General features: G+C 31.5%; 2 protein-coding genes across 3 annotated transcripts; one reads left to right on the top strand and one right to left on the bottom strand.

Annotated features, from left to right (window-relative positions):
• Nucleotides 1-2,264: 2,264 nt before the first annotated feature.
• On the bottom strand, nt 2,265-4,476 carry Pyroxd1 (pyridine nucleotide-disulfide oxidoreductase domain 1). Of its 2 annotated transcripts, XM_089857311.1 has the most exons (10): nt 4,274-4,476; nt 4,125-4,205; nt 3,944-4,063; nt 3,754-3,879; nt 3,614-3,687; nt 3,364-3,539; nt 3,235-3,302; nt 2,919-3,149; nt 2,597-2,860; nt 2,265-2,540 (listed from the first exon to the last, which is right to left on the bottom strand). In XM_089857311.1, exons 1-10 carry the CDS (start codon nt 4,322-4,324, stop codon nt 2,292-2,294), a joined length of 1,440 nt encoding a protein of 479 aa, XP_089713437.1. In that variant the 5' UTR covers nt 4,325-4,476; the 3' UTR covers nt 2,265-2,291. The 2 variants fall into 2 exon arrangements, with proteins under 2 accessions (XP_089713437.1, XP_089713438.1); XM_089857312.1 differs by lacking the exon at nt 4,125-4,205.
• Nucleotides 4,477-4,549: 73 nt separating this feature from the next.
• Nucleotides 4,550-16,278, top strand: LOC149615737 (acetoacetyl-CoA synthetase-like). Its single transcript, XM_089857310.1, has 14 exons — nt 4,550-4,760; nt 4,823-4,995; nt 5,062-5,165; nt 5,524-5,641; nt 5,699-5,910; nt 5,982-6,178; nt 7,009-7,162; nt 7,235-7,315; nt 7,378-7,567; nt 8,786-9,148; nt 9,234-9,303; nt 10,181-10,239; nt 10,320-10,522; nt 15,858-16,278. Exons 2-14 carry the CDS (start codon nt 4,887-4,889, stop codon nt 15,990-15,992), a joined length of 1,995 nt encoding a protein of 664 aa, XP_089713436.1. The 5' UTR covers nt 4,550-4,760; nt 4,823-4,886; the 3' UTR covers nt 15,993-16,278.
• The last annotated feature ends 805 nt before the right edge of the window (nt 16,279-17,083 follow it).

Raw genomic sequence — 17,083 nt, 5'->3', positions numbered from 1 at the left:
ACTCACCAGGCCTCCCTCGCTTTACCTCCTCGAATCTATGACCTACCTCACTCACCCACCAGGCCTCCCTCGCTTTACCTCCTCGAATCTATGACCTACCTCACTCACTCACTCACTTCAAAATTACAAGCCTTTCAGTTTGGCATGACCAGATATTAATTAAACAAACTTATGGAAGGAACATATCACTTATAAACTTATGCTAAAATTACGCACTTTTTTATAAATTTAAAATTTCAATATCTGCCCATTCAGGCATCCGATACCGATATTATCCTTGCTTTTAAATTAAGTCTTTGTTTAAATTAAGACATTTTCTGCATAATTATACATGATATTCAGTTGATTTGCATACAAGTATTGAATTACACTATAGACAGATAACCCTATCCTACAGGTAACCTGAAACCAACCTGTTGGAACCCGCATATATCGATTTAGTAGAGCCCCGGACTACCACCCCACAGAGAGCCAGATCAAATAACGGACTCTACAGGAAAAAGACAACAAACTCACCTGGAATTCTGTCGCAACTGTCCCAGGTAAGTGTCCAAGGTAAAATGTGCTAACGATAGTTTTTCGCGGCTAAATATTTGCCGCTAGATACGCGTCGAGGTTACCATGGAAACGTCAAAACACAACAAAACTTACGTTACAAGCCTATTTTTGTGAACTGACAGCTTTAGTGCACGCTGTTATTTTCATAATACGCCCAGATAAAATTGCACTAGGTTCCATTTAATATTAATTTCAATTGCAAGATCGATCTTATTGATTTAAATGTGATAATTATGGAATATAATTAGTTTAATTGATGAATTAAGGACATATTTGTGTTCCTCTCATTAAGAGCTTTTATTTGAGTACAAAGACGATGGGGTTTAGAGGAAGTTTTTCATTACTTGATGGTGATTGGTTGGGGTTTGTATGACGTTGGTCTGTAATTGATGGTGATTGGTTGGGGTTTATATGACGTTGGTCTGTAATTGATGGTGATTGGTTGGGTTTATATGACGTTGGTCTGTAATTGATGGTGATTGGTTGGGTTTAATGACGTTGGGCTGTAATTGATGGTGATTGGTTGGGTTTATATGACGTTGGTCTGTAATTGATGGTGATTGGTTGGGGTTTATACGACGTTGGGCTGTAATTGATGGTGATTGGTTGGGGTTTATACGACGTTGGTCTGTAATTGATGGTGATTGGTTGGGTTTATATGACGTTGGTCTGTAATTGATGGTGATTGGTTGGGTTTAATGACGTTGGGCTGTAATTGATGGTGATTGGTTGGGTTTATATGACGTTGGTCTGTAATTGATGGTGATTGGTTGGGGTTTATACGACGTTGGGCTGTAATTGATGGTGATTGGTTGGGGTTTATACGACGTTGGTCTGTAATTGATGGTGATTGGTTGGGTTTATATGACGTTGGTCTGTAATTGATGGTGATTGGTTGGGTTTAATGACGTTGGGCTGTAATTGATGGTGATTGGTTGGGTTTATATGACGTTGGTCTGTAATTGATGGTGATTGGTTGGGGTTTATACGACGTTGGGCTGTAATTGATGGTGATTGGTTGGGGTTTATACGACGTTGGTCTGTAATTGATGGTGATTGGTTGGGGTTTATATGACGTTGGGCTGTAATTGATGGTGATTGGTTGGGTTTAATGACGTTGGGCTGTAATTGATGGTGATTGGTTGGGGTTTATATGACGTTGGTCTATATTTGATGGTGATTGGTTGGGGTTTATATGACGTTGGTCTGTAATTGATGGTGATTGGTTGGGTTTATACGACGTTGGTCTGTAATTGATGGTGATTGGTTGGGTTTAATGACGTTGGGCTGTAATTGATGGTGATTGGTTGGGTTTATATGACGTTGGTCTGTAATTGATGGTGATTGGTTGGGGTTTATACGACGTTGGGCTGTAATTGATGGTGATTGGTTGGGGTTTATATGACGTTGGGCTGTAATTGATGGTGATTGGTTGGGGTTATATGACGTTGGGCTGTAATTGATGGTGATTGGTTGGGTTTATATGACGTTGGGCTATACTTGATGGTGATTGGTTGGGTTTATATGACGTTGGCCTGTACTTGATGTTGATTGGTTGGGGTTTATATGACGTTGGGCTATATTTGATGGTGATTGGTTAGATATTTGTGACGTCATGCTGGGGGATGTATATAGTGTGGGTACTCAAATTATAGGCCTTAATGAGATGAATGTATTGGTGTACTTTTTAATAATGAATATATTAATGACAAAGGAATATTGGATTCGTTTTATTAATCGAAATAATCTTCAATATCAACATCAGGGTTTAACAAATCCTCGCCATAAGAGGACAAATCTAATTGGTTTAAAATTAAATTCTCAAACGTTTCTTCCAAATCGGTTTCACCAATTAAAATGGCGCCGACCATTCTGTGATTTTGCAGCACCACTTTGATATACTCCTTCCTCTTTGTCATGCGCAGTAGAAGTTCGCAGTCTTCTCCTAAGCCTTGGCAATTGTAAAGGCCTAATAAAATAACCTAAAACAATTTTCCCCATTTAAGTTACGACGCATTTCCACCTAATTAATGATTACCTTATATCCAAAAAATTTAGTCACGTGTGTAAATAAATCAAAACAAATTTCGGGGATATTATCTTGATTGCTTAAATGCGTGTAAATGCAATTAGCTGCGTAATAACCCATTTGACGAGCTTGGGTCCATAATCTCATTTGAAACCAAGTCTTAGTTTTCTCCCAAGTTGCAGTGCAACAATCCCCCGCGGCGTATACGTCAATGCATGACGTAATCATTTGATTATTGACTTCAATACCCCCATCTTCCGGCGATATTTTAAGCTAGAAACTTAGTCAGTTAAGCCTTGGTCATAATTTTATACCTAACTTTAATTAGTACCTCTTGAGGTGATACTGCAATATCTGTATTAGGTACTACACCAGTTGCACTGACGACGAAATTGCAACCGTAGACTTTATCATTAGTTAATTGCACAAAAATAGGCCATTCTTCTAATGATTCGTTTTCGCTAAGCCTTGCCACTTCAATATTGTTTTTAATTACTTCCTCGTTACTAATTATGCGTTTAACTTCGCATTTATATTCTATGCGTATATTTTTAACGTCGTTCTAAAAGTATTTAAGCCTTGGTTACAAAATTCGCGCCCTTTTTTGGCCTATTTTTAAGTCCGATGTTAAGCCTAGTTTGACCTACCTTCGCTTTAAGATTCTGATTGGCTGACCAATCAGGGCCTAACGCGCTTCCAGTGGTTTGATTGGACGCTTAAGTAATTGTCGTTAGCATATGGTAATTAGGGTTAATTAATTAATTTAATTTAATTACCGGAGGATTCGTTTGAAATTGAATATTTAACTCGACGTAAATAATCAGTTTCAACTTTTTCTTTATTTTCTGTTAAATGTGGCAGAAAAAATTCCGCGGCCCCAGCGTCAAAAAACGTAGCTCCAATTGAAGCATGACGTATTGCCCAAATTACTTCGCAATTTTCAATTTCGTATCTAATTAATTACCCCCATATTTAATTAATTAACTAATTAACGAAATTTAATTATTTTAATTTAATTTAAATTACGTTAATTCAGTGGCAATCCCGCCATTACCAACAACTACAATTCTTTTAGAATCTTGTAGTTTCTCTTGAAATTCCTAATTAATCGTAATTAAATAATTAATTACTGGTTAATTAGGAATTATGTTAATTTAATTACATACCGAAATAGTTTGGGTATCTCTAATGCCAATAACATAAGGGTTATCAGCTAATAGTTTTGGTGTTCCGCCAATACATAAACATATTTTTTTATACTTTAAAATATCCCCATTACTTAGAAAGAGTTCCTAATTAATTAATTATATTTAATTAATTGCGTATAATTAGGTTTAAATTAGTAATAATTATTACGTGTGTTTCACTGTTTAAACTTGTAGCTTTATCATAAATAACTTTAACATTTTGATAATTTGCTTCAAGATAAGACGCGGATTTTTCCTCTACATCAAAATCCTCCATAACTTTACTAATCTAAATTATAATTAAGTTAATTAGGCCTAATTATAATGTACCCTGTTTGTTAATTAAGTACCTTTTTAACATTAATACATGCTTTAACAAGTGGAGAAGCAGATACAATTACTATTTGTTCATTTGGGAGTAATTCCGCTAACTAATATCAGTCAATTAATTTTAATTAACTTTTTAAATATGCCGCTTCAATAATTTAAATAAACTTACCTGCTCCGTGCACGTGACCCCGGCAATACCGCCCCCAATAACAACAAACATCCTAAGCCTTGTCCTGTCAATTTACGTTTTTAGTTAGGGTTAGCGGTTTAAGCCTAATTTTCTAGGACTAATATTAATTTTTTGCCCGTATTATATATTAATAAATAGTAATTAACAATTACTTTTGGATTAAACTAATTAAGTTTGTAGTTTTACCTCGAAATTTGGGCTGCGAAATTAAAAATAGATCTTTATAAAGATCAGAAACTTTAGCAGACGACTCTCTGAGTCTCTGATATTTCTACAGAAACTTTCCTTATGAACAGCCTTATTTTGAATTTATGATAAATAAGTCGTCTGCTACACCGTCTACGGCATTGAAGAAGCCGGTTAGATGATGTACTTTTTTTAATTTGATACATTTAACTTAAATAGATTAGATAAAATCAATTTAAAACCTTATAATAAGCATTTTAAAAGATAAAACTTAACTTTAGTAAGCGAAATTTGATACATTTTAATCTTAAAGAAGTTTAGTTTCGATTTTTTGTATCAAAGACGAACTTTTCAAGGACAAAACGTCATTAAATTTAACGGGAAAATTAATTAAACATAATTTAAAATGTCCGACAACGTACCAGTAAGTGTTAAGATGTGGCAAACTAATCGCGTCACAACCAATATGGATAAATTTAGGGATAAAATTAATGAAAAATATCATATTAATTTGGGTAAGTTGTACTTTAAACCTTAATTAAACACATTTAAAAATTAAATTAACTATACAATTAAAATAGAAAATTACGACGAACTTTACGCATGGTCTATAGAATTTTATGACAAATTTTGGTTGGAAGTTTTATTATTTTGCAATATTAATCTTACAAAACCTTACACCCAAGTAATTTAATATTAATTAAATATTATTAATTAATTAATATTAATTATTAATTAATTAATATTAATTATTAATTAATTAAATATTATTGATTAATTAATATTAATTAAATTAATTAAATATTATTAATTAATTAATATTAATTAAATTAATTAAATATTATTAATTAATTAAATATTATTAATTAATTAATTAATATTAATTAAATTAATTAATTAATATTAATTAAATTAATTAAATTAATTAAATATTATTAATTAATATTATTTAAATTAATTAATATTAATATTAATTAAATTAATTAATATATTAATAAAATTAATTAATATTAATTAACATTAATTAAATTAAAATTAAATAGATCGTTGATACATCCAAGATAATTAATGAAATCCCTAAATGGTTTATCGGCTCAAAATTAAATTACGCTCAAAATCTTTTATGGAGGAAAGATAATGCAATTGCTCTTTACATTACCGGTAATTTTAAATTAAATTAACTTTAAATCTAATTAATTTAGCATTAATTAATATTAGGGGAGGCTCATGAAAACCCAATTAAAGTAACATTTAAAGAGTTAAATGAGAGAGTAGCTCTTTATGTTGCTGCAATGAAAAAATTAGGCCTAAAAACGGGAGATTGTGTTGTAGGCTATTTAACAAATGGGCAAGTTGCATTAGAAGCTTATTTAGCAACTGCTGCAATTGGAGCTTTGTGGAGCTCAACTTCACCTGATTTTGGTGTAACTGTAGGTTCAAATATATTTTTTAATTAATGAGTTATTGGTTAATTAGGTTTAATTTTGGGTTTAATTTTTAGGCAGTTTTAGACCGTTTTCGTCAAATTAAGCCTAAAATTATTTTCTCAATTGATGCTGTAATTTATAATGGGAAAACTCACAGTCATTTAGATAAGTTACGTGAAGTAGTTGAAGGTTTGCCTGAACTTGAAAAGGTTGTTGTCACATCTGATATTAAAAATGATGTGACAAATTTGATATCAAACATTTCAAAAAGGTAAGGTTTTGAAAAATATTAGGGTGTGATGGGATTTTATTCAATATTGGTCTAATTTTGGGCTTAAAAGGTCTAATTTTGGGCTTAAAATGGTCTAATTTTGGGCTTAAAAAAGGTCTAATATTGGGCCTAAAAAAGGTCTAATTTTGGGCTTAAAAAAGGTCTAATATTGGGCTTAAGAAAGGGCCTGATGTTGGGCTTAAAAAAGGTCTGATGTTGGGCTTAAAAAAGGTCTGATGTTGGGCTTAAAAAAGGTCTGATGTTGGGCTTAAATAAGGTCTAATATTGGGCTTAAAAAAGGTCTAATATTGGGCTTAAAAAAGGTCTAATATTGGGTTTTAAAAGGTCTAATTTTGGGTTTTAAAAGGTCTAATTTTGGGTTTAAAAAAGGTCTAATTTTGGGTTTAAAAAAGGTCTAATTTTGGGTTTAAAAAAGGTCTAATTTTGGGTTTAAAAAAGGTCTAATATTGGGCTTAAATAAGGTCTAATATTGGGCTTAAAAAGGGTCTAATATTGGGCTTAAAAAGGGTCTAATATTGGGCTTAAAAAGGGTCTAATATTGGGCTTAAAAAGGGTCTAATATTGGGCTTAAAAAGGGTCTAATATTGGACTTAAAAAGGGTCTAATATTGGGCTTAAAAAGGGTCTAATATTGGACTTGGAAAAAGGTCTAATTTTGGACTTAAAAAAAAGGCCTAAAATTGGACTTCAAAGAAACATTTAAATATTTTAAATTAAATATGGTCCAATTTTGTCCAACTTATTCTCATTTTAAAGCCTACAAAATGAAGAATTCAAATACGTCATTAATTAAACCAAAATAATTCACAGTTGTTCATTAGAAACGTTTTTAAATGAGGGAATTAACTCGGATGGATCTGTACCTTCGTTAGAATTCACTCAAGTTGATTTTGATCACCCTTTAGCCATATTATATTCATCAGGAACCACAGGGGCTCCTAAGGGAATGGTTCACTCAGTTGGGGTATAGATTAATCAAACTTAAATTTAATCCCAATTAAATTAATTATTGTTTAAAATTAATTAATATATTAAGGGAACTTTAATTCAACATGTTAAAGAACATTTTCTTCATGGGGATTTGAAACAAAATGATATTGTGTTTTATTATACAACTGTAAGTTATTAATTAACTTATTTAATTGGGATTAAATTAAGTTTAATTTTAATTAATATTAGATTGGGTGGATGATGTGGAATTGGCTTGTATCTGCATTAGCCTTGGGATGTTCTATAGTTTTATATGAAGGTTCACCATTTCATCCCAAAAAAACTTCAATTTGGGATTTGGTTGATAAAATTGGGATTAATGTTGTTGGAACAAGTGCTAAAGGTTTAGCGGTTTGTGAACAAATTGGACTTAAACCACGTAAGTTAAAAAATAAAATAATAAAAATTATTTATGAAAAGTTGCACTGGAATTTTTTTTTTACTAAATGCTTTAGTTAAATTGTTTTCCCCTTAATTATTTCATTAATTAATGAATTTTGTCTTAATTATTTCACTTTTTAATGAATGAATTTTCCCTTAATTATTGCATTAATTTTCCCTTAATTATTACATTAATTTTCCCTTAAATATTACATTAATTTTCCCTTGATTATTTCATTAATTTTTATTTGAATTAATTTAATTTCCCTTAATTTTTTCATTAATTTCTTAGTTGTAGTAATTTATTTTCCCTTAATTAATCATTAATTTTTAGTTGAATTAATTTTCCCATAGTTAATCATTAATTTTTAGTTGAATTAATTTTCCCATAATTAATCATTAATTTTTAGTTGAATTAATTTTCCCATAATTAATCATTAATTTTTAGTTGAATTAATTTTCCCATAATTAATCATTAGTTTTTAGTTGAATTAATTTTACCTTAATTAATCATTAGTTTTTAGTTGAATTAATTTTACCTTAATTATTTCAATTAATTTTATAGGTGCATTAATTTAATTTTCCCTTAATTATTTCAATTAATTTTATAGGTGCATTAATTTAATTTTCCCTTAATTATTTCAATTAATTTTATAGGTGCATTAATTTAATTTTCCCTTAATTATTTCATTAATTTTACTTGAATTAATTTAATTTCCCTTAATTTTTTCATTAATTTCTTAGTTGTAGTAATTTATTTTCCCTTAATTAATCATTAATGTTTAGTTGAATTAATTTTCCCATAATTAATCATTAATTTTTAGTTGAATTAATTTTCCCATAATTAATCATTAATTTTTAGTTGAATTAATTTTCCCATAATTAATCATTAATTTTTAGTTGAATTAATTTTCCCATAATTATTTCAATTAATTTTATAGGTGCATTAATTTAATTTCCCTTAATTATTTCAATTAATTTTTAGTTGAATTTAAATTCCCTAAATTATTTCATTAATTTCTTAGTTAAATTAATTTCCCCATAATTATTTATTCAATTTCAATTAATTTTTAGTTGAATTTAATTTCCCTAAATTATTTCATTAATTTCTTAGTTAAATTAATTTTCCCATAATTATTTATTCAATTTCTACAAAAAAAAATTAGTTAATCAATTTAATTAGTTAATTTATTCAATTATTTAATTAAAATCACAGGTGAAACTCACAAATTAACATCACTACACACCATATTAAGTTCGGGATCGCCTTTAAAACCTCATTCATTTGATTATGTATATCGTGACATAAAAAAGGACCTCCTTTTGGGTTCAATTACCGGTGGTTCAGACATAATTTCACTCTTTGCTGGTCAAAATATGAGTTTACCAGTTTACCGTGGTGAAATACAGTGCCGTTGTTTAGGCATGGCTGTAGAATGTTTTGATGAAAGTGGTAACGCGGTTTATGACCAGAAAGGGGAGTTGGTTTGTACCAAACCCTTTCCAAGTATGCCCACTCATTTTTGGAACGATGATAATGGAGCTAAATATAAGAAGGCCTATTTCAGTAATTTTACAGGTATTTTAGAGTATTTTGAGTATTTTTATTCAATAATTAATTTAGTTTTCTTAATTAGTTTAATTATTTCATTTAATTTAATTAGGTGTGTGGAGTCATGGTGATTACTGTATTATTAATTCTAGAACAAAAGGAGTTGTTATGCTTGGTAGAAGGTAAGTTTAATTATGTTTTTTTCTATTAATTATAATCTAAAAAGTTAATTTCTTGTTTCATTTTCCTTTAAAATCTCTATTTTTTGCTTTAATTTGTCAAAATTATAAAATTACCGCGGTATTTTGACCTTCAAATGTTTCAATCATGAAATTCCCGCGAAATTTTGACCTCTAAAATCCTCCAATCATAAAATTCCCCGCCGTAGTTTGACCTTTCAAACCCCCCAATCACGAAATTCAGCGAAATTTTGACCTTTAAAATTCTCCACTCATAAAATTCCCCGCGAAATTTTGACCTTTAAAAACCTCCAATCATGAACTTCCCTCGGAATTTTGACCTTTAAAATCCTCCAATCATAAAATTCCCCGCCGTAGTTTGACCTTTAAAACATTCCACTCATGAAATTCCCGCGAAATTTAGACCCTTAAAATCCTCCAATCATGAAATTTCGCTGTAGTTTGCCCTCGGAATTTTGACCTTTAAAATCCTCCAATCATAAAATCCCCGCCGAATTTTGACCTTCAAAACCCTCAGATCATAAAATCCCCGAAATATTGACCTTTAAAGTTATCCAATCATAAAATTCCCGCCAAATTCTGACCTTTAAAACCCTCCAATCCTAAAATTCCCGCCAAATGTTGACCTTTAAAACCCTCCAATCATAAAATTCCCCTGAAATATTGACCTTAAAGCCCTCCAATCACGAAATCCCCTCGAAATATTGACCTTTAAAACCAAACAATCCTAAAATTCCCTGCAAATTTTAACCTTCAAAATCCTCCAATCATAATGTTTCCCGCCAAGCATTCCCTAGAACCATCTATTGTTAACCTTATGAACTATAATTCCCGCCATTTTTTTTTATATCCATCCCAGTGACAGTACTCTTAATCCAAATGGAGTACGTTTCGGCAGCTCCGAAATTTACAATATAGGTAAATCTAACCATAACTAAGCCTAATATTAATAATTATTTCAATTAGGCCTAACTGTATAATTAATTGCGCGTTTGCAGTTGAAACGTTTGAAGAAGTAACTGATAGCATTTGCGTTTCGCAAAATTTGAAAGATAACGAAGAAAGAGTCGTGTTATTTTTAAAACTTCGCGATGACGCGGTTAATTTTGATCAGTTAGTTGAAAATATTAAAAAGTCCATTAGAAATCAACTTTCCGCTCGTCATGTACCCGCAATTATTCTACCCATCACTGATATACCGGTAAGTCAAATTTATATATTACAACACTATTATTGTAGTTAAGACTTGGTTTCTTAAGCCTTGGTCATCTTTCTTATCATAAGTTCAATATAACCTTTGAAATCGTAAAAAATCCGACTATTGGGCTAAAGGTTAATTCCAATCATATACTTAATAAGTTAATTAGTACTACGCGATTAACGTAAATAGCGACTAGGGTAGGGATAGCCTCCATTTTTCAATATGGCGGCAGCGGATTACAAAAATATTTCTTAATGGGCATCTACTAGTTAAGAACAACGTCCCTGCGAAATTTCAACTTCCTAAGTGAAGCGGTTCGGTCTGGGCGTTAAATTATAAGTCACTCAGTCATGATATAATTGTGGATGGAGCTAAAAAGGAAGTGGTATTATTTCCGCATTCCCAATAATAGTCGGCTTCTATTGTGTCCATCATTTCCGGTACCATATTTCCGCATTCTTCAATTGTGTAATTTGTGTCTGTCTGGGGAATGCTACATTCTTGGGGAAAGCCCTCCTGGTATGTAGTATCTACACTGTTAAATCGGCATCATTGAAGTTTAGCGAGCCTCGCAGCTGGGGAAACCCCACTGCGTCGGCGCCCTGACTTCAAAGCTCAAAGGTGCCGCCGCCGCGCGTTGCCTTCTGAATACCGGGGTGTTCCCCTTTGAGTATATATTTGGGACATTTGTTAGTTGACCGTAAATCCCTATAAGAAGTTGATGATTTAGGCCTTAGCCTTAGAGACAAGTTTAACGGGAAAACAGTATTCTTTTTTTTTTTAATAATAAAAATAATAAAATTGTATCACAAACGTCGGACTAAATTTATTATTATTATTATTATTATTATTATATTGCGCACAACGCCCTGCCTTTGCCTGTACTAAATTGCGTTGCGTTTGACGTTTATAACTAAGATAAGCCTTGGTAATTTTAACGTAAGTTCAATTAAACATTGAAATCGTAAAATGTTTTTCCTTTAATCGGAAAAATAAATTCTTATCAACAAATATAGTTGTACTATGAAACTAAAACATTTATTAGGCTTAGCAAATTCGTATTTATGGTTTATTATTTGTTATCGTCGAAAGATAGAGGTAGCGGGAAATTCCCGGATGATAGGGGTAAAGTTAACTGTCGTCTGCTATTAATTTAGTTTACAATGGCCGCGTTTAACATTCTCGCGTTGGGTGATGACGAATTACGTCGAATTTTGTACCAAAACGGTTTCGTACCCGGACCAATCACGAGAAGTACACGTTCGGTGTATGAACGTAAATTGAAAAGAATGTTATCATCCAATCAGAATCAAATCATTAACCCTAACGAGGCCCGAAACGATTCCGCGTCAAGCATTAGCCTCGTGATTACCGAACTTATAAATCTAAGTGCGCATGTGCAACAACTGCAAGATACCTTAGCGCAACAACAGGAATTGCATGAAGAGATGAGGGTTTCTTTCGAAAAATTCGAGTTTGATATATTCAGCGAAATGGCTAGGTATTTTGTTTTGGAAGATTTGAAACGTCAGAACCAAGAGCAGACCAACTTGTTAGAACAAATTTTAAAATGTCTTCGTGATGGGGGAGGTACCGCGCGTGCGCAATGTGCGACTTGTCAGGAAAGTAAAGAGAGTTCATAGAACGTGGTAAAGTTGGTGTCAAAGTTGAAACAAGATCAAAATGGGGATTAACTATTGTAATATGATTCTTAGATGTCATGATGATGTTAAACTTTTACAAATTATACAAAAAATAATTTTGCTTCTCTGTTCTTTTGAAAGTACATTTAAATACGCGATGCCTGTAAAACTGTAAAATTAAATTAAAATATTGGGTAATAATTAATAAAATTAAGTAAATGTATTTAAAAGTTAAATTAATTTAAAAATGAAAACAATTAAAAAACAAATATTAATTGGGTTTAATTTGGATGTATTTTATTATTATACACACGCAATTTCTGTAAGTCATGAAGGTCCAGATATTAAAATATAATAGTTTTCTGTAGAAATTAGAAATTAATTAAAAATTTGAGTTAAGGTATAATTTGCAATTTTAATTGAGGTATAATTTGGAATTTTAATTGAGGTATAATTTGGAATTTTAATTGAGGTATAATTTGGAATTTTAATTGAGGTATAATTTGGAATTTTAATTGAGGTATAATTTGGAATTTTAATTGAGGTATAATTTGGAATTTTAAGGGTTTAAATGTTCAATTAAACAAAGGGTTTAAATGTTCAATTAAACAAAGGTTGAAAAGTTCCTTTAAAAGAAAAGATAAAGTATTCTTATCAACAAATATAGTTGTACTATGAAACTAAAACATTTATTAGGCTTAGCAAATTCGTATTTATGGTTTATTATTTGTTATCGTCGAAAGATAGAGGTAGCGGGAAATTCCCGGATGATAGGGGTAAAGTTAACTGTCGTCTGCTATTAATTTAGTTTACAATGGCCGCGTTTAACATTCTCGCGTTGGGTGATGACGAATTACGTCGTATTTTGTACCAAAACGGTTTCGTACCCGGACCAATCACGAGAAGTACACGTTCGGTGTATGAACGTAAATTGAAAAGAATGTTATCATCCAATCAAAATCAAATCCTTAACCCTAACGCGGCCCAAAACGATTCCGCGTCAAGCATTAGCCTCGTGATTACCGAACTTATAAATCTAAGTGCGCATGTGCAACAATTGCAAGATACCTTAACGCAACAACAGGAATTGCATGAACAACGTCATGATTTATTACAAAATAGATTAGACGCTATAGAAGCCGAAATGGTGATGTCTAATAATTTGATCGTTGCTTTGAAGGCTAATTCTGATGCGCAGAACGCTTTGTTAGACGAGATTTTGAGTTTAGTTCGTGAAGGGGGAGGTACGGCGCGTGCGCAGTGTGCTTGTGACGTAAGCGACTTGTCACGGAGGTTACGTCAGTTCATGGAACATGGTAGAGTCGGTGTCGATGTTAAAATCACAGAATTGAAACAGAAACAAGATGAACTGTTATTTTATGATTCAGATGATGAATCTGAAAACTGTTAAACTTAATTAAATAAACTTATATTATACAAAAATAAGTTTTGCTTATGTGTTCTTTAAAAAGTGCATTTATACACGAAACTAGCAACCTAGGAGCAAATTAGGCCCTCGGCGTTGCGCGTCAGCCCGTCGGGATGCATTTTTTTATTACTTTTCACGCGGACGTTATTCCATAAAGAAGGGTTTTTAAGTTTTTGGCCGCCATTTAAAAAGATGGCGACAATTCGAACCCAAAAGACCATTCAACCCGTCTAAAGGTTAAAGGAAACCAGTCCACTACTAAATATTTGCGAAATCGGTTGAAACGCGCGGACTTTGTTGCATAGAGAAGATTGTTTTACATTTCTGGGCGCCATTTATTAAAATGGCGGCGGATTGCGAAAAAATCTTTCTTAGTACGCGCCTACTACTTATGAGTTTGAAGTTGCATTTAACATCCCTGCCTGGAGGTTCTGTAAGAAAACACGGTCCTCAAACACGTGACTATATAATTTTTACCCCCAACCTTGGCAATTGTAAATTTGTCTTTTTATCATTAAATGAATTTGCAATATGAAAGTAAAACATTTAGGCTTAGAAAAATTTCATATTGTTCGTTATCACCAGTAGATAATAGCATAAGTTTATAAGATATGTTCAATATAAGTCTGTTTATTTAATATCTGGTCATGACAAACTGAAAGGCTTGTAATTTTGAAGTGAGTGAGGTAGGTCATAGATTCGAGAGGAGGTAAAGCGGCGAGGGAGGCCTGGTGAGTGAGTGGGGCGCTGCTGTCAAATTTGGGCTTAGTAATGCGGACTAAATAGGAGTGCCTAGATGGAATAGGTCCTAGCTGCAAAATTAATTAACCACCATGCACCGAGTTTACTTAGGACTTCAATTGAATTGAATCGCTTAATTGTCGTTCTCCTTCTCGAACTAGTTATCTCGAGCTGCTCTAAGTCTATCAGTAGCATTATGAACAGTATAGGTAGTGCAAATCATACTTATGGAGCGAACATATCACTTATAAACTTATGATATTATCTATCAGGATATATAAGGGAGTAGCTGCAACATTTCTTCATTACTAGTCTAGGTATTACTAGTTCAGTTTCAATCGCGACGACAAGTTTACTTTATGAACGTGAATTGACAAGAATATTACTGTACAGTCAAAATGAGTCATGAAACGGCATCAAGCCCCGTTATTGCTGAAATTCAAAAGCTAAGTGCGCAAGTGCAACAATTGCAAGATACTTTTGCCAAACAGCTGGAATTGTCTGAAAAGATTGAGGGTTGTTTAGACGGAATGGTTACGCAATATGATTCTGAAGATTTGAAATATGAGTCCCGTGTGCAGACCGACTTGTTAAGAGAAATTTTAACATGTCTTCGTGAGGGGGGAGGTACCGCGCGTGCGCAATGTGCGACTTGTCAGGAAAGTAAAGAGAGTTCATAGAACGTGGTCAAGTTGTTGTCGATGTTGAAACAAGAACAAAATGGAGATTAACTTTGTTATATGATTCTTAGATGTCATGATGATGTTAAACTTTTACAAACTATACAAAAACTAATTTTGCTTCTCTGTTCTTTTGAAAGTACATTTAAATACGCGATGCCTGTAAAACTGACGAAGGTCCAGATATTAAAATTAAATTTAAATATTCTATATTAAAATGTTAGGTAATAATTAAAAAAAATTAAGTAAATATATTTATAAGTTAAATTAATTTAAAAATGAAAACAATTAAAAAACAAATATTAATTGGGTTTAATTTGGATGTATTTTATTATTATACACACGCAATTTCTGTAAGTCATGAAGGTCCAGATATTATAATAAAATAGTTTTCTGTAGAAATTAGAAATTAATTAAAAATTTTAATTGAGGTTTAATATAAAATTTTAATTGAGGTTTAATATAAAATTTTAATTGAGGTTTAATTTAAAATTTTAATTGAGGTTTAATTTAAAATTTTAATTGAGGTTTAATATAAAATTTTAATTGAGGTTTAATATAAAATTTTAATTGAGGTTTAATATAAAATTTTATTTGAGGTTTAATATAAAATTTTATTTGAGGTTTAATATAAAATTTTATTTGAGGTTTAATTTAAAATTTTATTTGAGGTTTAATTTAAAATTTTATTTGAGGTTTAATTTAAAATTTTATTTGAGGTTTAATGTAAAATTTTAATTGAGGTTTAATGTAAAATTTTAATTGAGGTTTAATGTAAAATTTTAATTGAGGTTTAATGTAAAATTTTAATTGAGGTTTAATTTGAATTTATTCTATTTCAGTATACAATCAGCGGAAAAAAGGTTGAAATTGCAATTAAAAAAATCATTAATGGTGAACACGTGACTGAAAGAGGGGCGTTGTCAAATCCAACCTCATTGGACTTGTACTACAATTTACCTCAACTGAAATGCTGAATTTTGCTGTTCCAATTGCGTTACGTATGACTTTAATTACCTTTTTTTTAATCTTAAATATTATGGGAGTTAGTGAGTTTAAAATTAATTAAGTTATTTTAAATTAATTTGGTGACGGCCATTGTTACTTAAAATCTTATTGCCAAGCAACTAATATTACTGGCAATTTTTGCCAAAACAATAGATGCGTTTTTGCTAATTTGCATTTACACAAAATGTTCTCAAATATTAATTTTTTTTATGGTTTATAGTTTATTTTTCTTAATAAATTTAGAGTCTCATTGAATCATTTGAATTAATTACATTTAAATCAAATTAATTAATTAATATTTTTACGATATTGCCGTTGGGGTCATGTTGCCATGGCAACAACTCAAACCCCGGATTTCTTGGTAGTTTTATCTTGCAATATCTTGCTTTAAGAAATATATTGCACTATAATGCTATCTTTATGTTTGGTCGGGCCTTAAAAGTGTTAGAACAAGACAGCCCAAGGGCTCGTAATAGTAGCCATATCGTACGAGTGAATAGCCCCTCTATACCCTACCCTAATGAGTGGATAACCCCTCTATACCTTACCCTAATGAGTGAATAGCGCTATCTTTTTCAATGCTTAATTGATTTACCGTGCATAAAATCAGAGTGAATAGCCCCTCGATTCCCTACTCTAAACAGTGATTAAATTATAACCGTATAAATTTACTTATGCTGTAATTCTAATATTCCGGCGAATCGAAGAACAGATAGTTTTTAGTGATAATCCCCTTGATGAGTTTACAACATAGACTTATGCCGATGCACACTTACCGCATCTTATAAATTTCTAACAAGGACTTATGCCCAGAAACTTTTGAAAGAGAAAGTTTAGTTATAGTGATTACGCAATTTAGTGATTATCCCCTCGAATTACCTTTAGCAATGCTAAAATGATCAAACGCATAACGCTCTTTTAACACTATGTTAGCTCTATCTAAACCCACATTTGAATTAACCGCCAAAACGTTCCAGTCAAACATAACATAAATGACGATAGCTACCGAACGAGAACGAAACGGGGAAAATCGTTATCTATTTAATTAGCACATACATAA

Source organism: Phalangium opilio, unplaced genomic scaffold, assembly GCF_054372755.1.
Source record: "Phalangium opilio isolate 3A_F unplaced genomic scaffold, DU_Popi_V2 ptg000217l_1, whole genome shotgun sequence".
In the NCBI taxonomy this organism is placed as follows: Eukaryota; Metazoa; Arthropoda; class Arachnida; order Opiliones; family Phalangiidae; genus Phalangium; species Phalangium opilio.
This window is presented reverse-complemented; position numbering and strand designations above follow the sequence as displayed.